Source organism: Aptenodytes forsteri, unplaced genomic scaffold (genome assembly GCF_000699145.1).
Source record: "Aptenodytes forsteri isolate BGI_AS27 unplaced genomic scaffold, ASM69914v1 Scaffold61, whole genome shotgun sequence".
Classification (NCBI taxonomy): Eukaryota; Metazoa; Chordata; class Aves; order Sphenisciformes; family Spheniscidae; genus Aptenodytes; species Aptenodytes forsteri.
This window is the reverse complement of record NW_008794443.1, coordinates 1,659,084-1,665,381: the sequence shown is the minus strand read 5'-3', so window position 1 is coordinate 1,665,381 and position 6,298 is coordinate 1,659,084. Positions and strand designations below refer to the sequence as shown.

At 54.6% G+C, this 6,298-nt stretch overlaps 1 protein-coding gene across 1 annotated transcript; it reads left to right on the top strand.

The window, feature by feature from the left end:
- The first annotated feature begins 776 nt into the window (after positions 1-776).
- On the top strand, positions 777-3,194 carry TMEM51 (transmembrane protein 51). The gene is made up of 2 exons (XM_009289596.1): positions 777-1,117; positions 2,783-3,194. Exons 1-2 carry the CDS (start codon positions 777-779, stop codon positions 3,192-3,194), a joined length of 753 nt encoding a protein of 250 aa, XP_009287871.1.
- The last annotated feature ends 3,104 nt before the right edge of the window (positions 3,195-6,298 follow it).

The following is a 6,298-nucleotide window of genomic DNA, read 5'->3' as shown; positions in this document are numbered from 1 at the left end:
GGAGCGGGCAAGCGCTGGCCAGAAGCAAGCCAGGGGCCGTACCGAGGGCTCGCTGTCGCAGCAGCCCTTGCCGGCAGCGGCTGGGGGAAGCCGCAGGGTTGGCTTGGCTGGGAGAGCGGCAGTTTTGCTTTCTCTTCTCCGGGCAGGGAGGCGTTGCAGGGCAGGCAGCCAGCGCCGCAAGCAGCCCTGCTCCATCTCGAACAGGGGGAAAAGAGAGGTTGTACAGCTAGAGATTTGTTTCTGAGCGGTTTCAGGTTAGTTTGCATTGACAACGGCTGTTTGTCTAAGGCAGCGCAGCTCCATAAAGCGGGGAGCATTTCTATAAGCAGTGAACTCTTTTTTTTTTTGGTGGCATTTGTTTTGGTGCCGTGAAGAGGTCAGTTACGCTCCTAAGGATGGTTAATCGAAGCCCTTAGTAAACGTTAGTAATTCGGTTCTTTCCTAAGGTTGGTGGATTATTACAGCCGAGAAAGGAGCAGGCCGGCAACGATCCTGCTGCTGACTGCCGTGTTACGTCCTGACGTGCTCTCCGCAGGCGCGGTGGAATTAGATTTCCAGCATTAGTGGAATAAAACGATGTTATCGAGGCCACCGAAATGGTAGCTGCGTAGCCATTGCATCCCGCCGTGCACTAACCGTCGCTTTCCGTCTTTTCCCAGAGCTTGCCGCCTGCCATGGGAGGGGACCGCACGCATGTTAGCAGGCTTGCACCCCCCCCGACCCGAGCCGTGCTGTAAGGTGGGGGCAGCCCGGCCGGCCAGCCAGCAGCAGGAGCGATGGCCCAGTCTCGGGCCAACGGCTCGCACTACGCCCTGACGGCGATAGGGCTGGGGATGCTCGTCCTCGGCATCATCATGGCCGTCTGGAACCTCGTCCCCGGCTTCGGCCCCCCCGAAAAACCCTCCACCCACGCCGGGAACAGCAGCAAGCCCAACCACAGCACCGAAGGCATTTTGAAGAGCAAGACGTTCTCGGTGGCGTACGTGTTGGTGGGGGCGGGCGTGCTGCTGCTGCTGCTCTCCATCTGCTTGAATATCCGGGACAAGAAGAGGCAAAGCGAAGATATTACTTGCATGCAGCACGAAGCATCCGCAGAGCCCTCGCACCAGGAGGACAGGTGAGCCTTTTTGGGGAGAAAGGGAGCGGGATCGAGTGCAGGAATGAAACTAAGAGCTGTTATCCTTCCTCAAGGAGGTCAGAAGCACGGAGAGTAAGGCTGATAGCAGCATGTGCTAAAATAAAGGCAAGCACGTCTCATGGTTTAGGGTTCAAATATACTTTAGAGATCGGGAAGGAATGACTCCAGCTGTATTTATGGTGCTGTAGGTGAAAGGACGCGTTGTTTGTGTGTAAGCTGGGGCCTAGATGGAGCCGTGGCCAAGCCAGCGTTGCTGAGACGTGCCACTCCTGGCTTTGCCAGTGCACAAGCAGCATGCTGAGAGGTGACGCTGGGAGCAGCGGTTAATGGTTAATGCAGAAGAGTGGGATTGCTGCTGCAAGCCGGGCGAGGGGCTGCGGAGGGAGAGGAGCAGGAGATGTAGGACGTGCTGTCTCGCTGGGTGCAGCCGGAGGTGCCAAGCAGCCTTTCAGCTGCAGCTGCAGCAGTGTAGGCAGCGGCTGAGGAGATGTAGGACGTGCTGTCTCGCTGGGTGCAGCCGGACGTGCCAAGCAGCCTTTCAGCTGCGGCGGCAGCAGCGTAGGCAGCGGCTGGAAATGGAGTTTAGACCCGGTGAAAGTCTGCAGGGCTCTCTTGGTTGCTCGGGGAACTCCAACGAGCAGAGCAAAGGCTGCTTCCGCAGCAGGCACGGCCTGAACAAACACAGGGCGCAGGGACGTGCTGTCTCGCTGGGTGCAGCCGGACGTGCCAAGCAGCCTTTCAGCTGCGGCGGCAGCAGCGTAGGCAGCGGCTGGAAATGGAGTTTAGACCCGGTGAAAGTCTGCAGGGCTCTCTTGGTTGCTCGGGGAACTCCAACGAGCAGAGCAAAGGCTGCTTCCGCAGCAGGCACGGCCTGAACAAACACAGGGCGCAGGAGAAGTCCCCGGACGTCTTGGCAGTGCCGGGAATCGGCGTGGTCCCCGGCACGGGCTGTGCCTGTGCAGAGAGAGGCAGGGGGGACGTTGGGACAATGTGGGGTGTGAGGTAGCAGGAGGAGACGATGGCTCTGCTGGCTGCTGCCTAGGGAATGCTGCAGGGGAGAGCTGCCATCGGTGACTGCGGAGAATTACTGTGTGCAGATCCACCCAGAAAACTGTTTTTTCCGATTAGATTGTAAAGGTAACTTCATAATGCAAAAGAAATGCCAAGTGTATGCGTGCAGGCTACGTGCAAGTACCTGTGGCATAGATGGTAATGTATTGCAGGGCCGAATCTCTTTGCAGAAAAACTCAAGGTAGATACCCAACCCAAAAGACATCCGAACGGCAAAGAGAGGGGCGATGTCCCTTTCAAATGTATTTTGACTGGTTGTCGAGAGGGGAGGAGAGAAATCAGTTTTCTGCTGGGGGAAGAAATCACTGCTGTGCAATAGAAAAAGAGGTTTTGTGGGCAAAGACAGTGATGATCAAAAACAGACGTATGTCACAAGGAAATAAAAAGGTGTCTGAATATAGGTAGGGCTGTGATCTGTTCCGTCAAACAAAAAGGAACTGGTGTATAATGTAGAAGGGCAAATAATTTGTTAAGGTTTTCAGGGGGGGTGTTTTTATTCTCTCCTCTCCATCCCCTACTCACAGTGAAGCTGAAATGATGTGCTACTGATAGCCTTAATTTTTCCCCCTCTAGTCAAGAAGAGGACGAAGATGCCTCTTCCCAGTACTACGTTCCCAGCTACGAGGAGGTGATGAACGTGGGCTACTCTGAGCCCAGAGACTCGGACAGGAGCAACAGGATCAGTGTCTCCCTGCCCTCCTACGAATCGCTGACGGGGCTCAACGAAAGCACCCAGCCGCCGGGAGCCGCCGGCGCAGAGCCCGGCATGGAGCGGCAGCCCGGCCGGCACACCCCACGCCTAAGCAAGCGCCTGAAGCCGCTGAAGGTCCGGAGGATCAAGTCGGAGAAGCTGCACCTGAAGGATATCAGGCTAAACCTCACGGAGGGGAACAGCACCGCCCCTATCACGATAGAGCCGCTGACCCCTCCGCCCAAGTACGAGGAGATCCAGGACAAAGTGCCAGACAGCCAGCAAATGACTTAAAAAAGAGGAATCTGTGATGCTGCTGGGGTTTTGGGGGGGTTTGTTTGGGTTTTTTTAACACACCCCCGCCCCCCCCACTAAGAGGGGCTCGGTCTGTGGGTGCAGAAACGGTCAGGGCTCCCTGGAAGCTGCGATGTGGAGGACACGATGGGCGCGTAGTGGTGCAGCACGGGGGCAGGACAAGCTTTCCCCAGGATGGGGGTTTTACAAAAGACCATGGGGAAAGAAACCTGAATGCCAATAGGTCTGCTGCTCTGAAGGAAATGAAGGCTGGAAGTACCAAAAGTGTAATTTGTGGTGTTTTACATAAGGAGCACCCAATATATCTTCTCACCTCCTCTCCCCCTTGACCCCAGCAAGACTTTTCCAAGCCACCAAACTGATACTGAACAAGGATTTTTGGTGGAAAAGGGAAACGTTCCTTTTTTTTTCTTTTTTTCCATGTCTTTTCTTTCTGAGTAAGGGAAACCACGCTGCCAGAGTAGCACTGCAGCTTTCCCCCGCTCCCTTCTGGGCTTGGGATGGTGGCCCGGGGTGGCACAGAACCCAGCTCCTGCCAAGGTCTGTGCTTGCTGGTGGGAAGTGGGATGAAACGGGCCCTGTGCTCCTCGGGGAGAGGATGGATTTCTTGCCTCGGTTGTTTTCTCTGTTGTGTTTTGTGCTCTGATGCGAAGGGACGGGTCTGATTGAGGCAAGTGGATAAACCCAGGGGGTTGGGAGCCGTCTGAGTGCACCGCTGCCGGGAGGTGTGCAGGGTGAAACGATTGCTGAGCATGCCGTGTGAGCAGACCTGTTCCAAATAAATATTTTGTACGTTGTGTTTGTGTGTGCGTGTGCACTCGTGCATGGTTGGCCCTTCCCAAGATTTGCAAGCTGGAGCGGCATAAAAGCAGTCAGCTTTTATAGGGGGGGTGCAGCTCCACGGGCATCCCCAGCCGCGTGCTGCCTCCCGGGCTGCCAGCAAAGCTATCGACAACGGTCGTCAGCATGTTCGGCCACGGGCTCCCTCGAATGGTCTGAATTTTGACGGTGTGGGCAGAGAGCAGAATCTCCCATGAATTTGTAGCGGAGGTCGGCGTGGCCAATCTGTGGCCCTCTGCCTCTGGGCTGCCGAGACGGATGTGGCTTTGTTGGTATCGATGTGGGTAAGGACCATGCGACAGAGGCTGACTTGGCAATACGGTTGATAATAAGGTACGAGAGGGGAGTGCAAGTGACCGAAACGAAGACAAAGAAGAGGTGCCGGTCCAAATCCATGTGACAGTTTATCTTGTCAGTTATTATTTCATATTGCGTCTCGTAATTTCTGTTGTTGTATCACAGGAGTTTCACTTTGCTGTGCCCCAAGGCGTGATCTCAGATGGGCAAAATAACATCATTAAATAAGGGACTCCCTTATTGAAGAGAAGGAAAAAAAATAGTAGAAGAATATAGCCCAGATTGAGGGATGTGGGGTGGGGGGTCCCATGTGGTTCTTGTTGCGGGGTTGGAAAGGTGGTGCAGCTCCTTGGAAGTTGTCTCCCAGGCGCGTGTGCCCCTGAGAGCCTGCCCGCAGCGGGAGGCAAGGCATGAAGTCCTCTCTCCCTGGTGAAGAAACACAACCCTAACAGTTGTCTTAGAAAATCTGGGTAAATATTGGGTTAATAAAGCGAAGCCTCTTGTCTGAGCAGTTGGGAGTTGAAGTTTCATGGAGCTTCTTTACCAGAAAGTCCCACTTAATGAACCAGATTGGCGAAAGCAGGATCTTTCCCAATGTCTCATGTAGGAAAAGAGCTGAAAAAATGACGTAAAGTGGAGTGACTGCAGTGAAACGGGCTGTGACTAATGTAGTAATTATGCGAAAAATGCCCGAATGGCTAATGAGCATCTCCGGCTACTTGCATACTCGCCCTCTGACGGTATGTGGAAAGCAGAGGGAGATGTGGGACGCTGAGAAGTGCGAGTGCTGCCAGACCTGTGACCATCGCTGTCCTAGGACGGCTCCTAGGCATGGATGGATGTCCTAGGATGGCATCCCAGGGTGGCTGTGTGAAATTGAGGTGGCACTGTAATATATTGTAAGAGAACAGTTATTCCTGAAGGTGAGTATGATGGAGATGTTTTTCCCAGGTAAGACACGCTGGTAGGTGAGAAATCGGGATGTGTTTCCCCATGCAGTTTTTAAGATTGCACGTATGTTCCAGTGTCTCTGGAAGGTAACTCGTGTTCAATGGCAACTCACCAAGATGTGCAGACCTGTTATTAATGCGACTGAGGAAGCCTGGTGATTGTTAGTTTTAAAAAGCATCGCCGCCAGCGCTGGACTGGGGCTGGAAAACCTCGGCTGCTGCGTTTAGCGCAAAGCCCTTGCGAGGAAAGGGAGGGAGGAAAACGCTGGCGGTGGGGGCCAGCACCGGGGTATGTGCTGAAGTACTGCTCTCGGGTTCCCAGCGGAGCGCTCCTCTGCAAAATCTGCTGCTTCTGCCTCCAAATTAAGCGTGATAAAATCTTGCAGGACTTGCTAGCTGTTCTCCTGTAGCAGTTTTTTGTTTGCAGGTGCCAGCGGTGTCCGGCAAGCCGGGGGTGACGAACGGCCACGGCGCAGCTTGACCGTGCCCCCCCCCGGTCAGTAGAGCGGCCCCTTTGTCCGGGGTTGGCATTCAGGTCCTGCCAAGCATCGGAGCAGCGCTGGGAATAGCGGGGAACCTTTGTTTGCAGGATATTTGTAGATGGGCAATTTATTTTCGGGGGGAAGCGCTGTGGTTTCGCGTGCGTGCATCTGAACTGATTTGCCCTTGACTTGCAGCCCGGCGGGGCAACAGCCGCTCTCGCAGCACAATGCCCGCTCCTGCTGTCTGGGTGCCTGCGAGTTTGGCCAAAGGGCGAATTCGTGCTCCGCTTCCTATGTGTTTTGGCCGGGTGATGTGGGAATTTCTCACCCGTGGGAGCGGGTACTGGGCCAAAAAGCGATCTTGGGGTTTGCTGTTAACAAAAATGCAAGGCTTAGGCTCGTTTCCAGCAGGCCTGGGCAGCTTATCAAAAGGATTATAGTCGTGTTGTATATGGCACAACACTGGGGTTGAGGGAAATGCTGTGGTTTGGGGCGATATAGGGCTGCCGCGCTT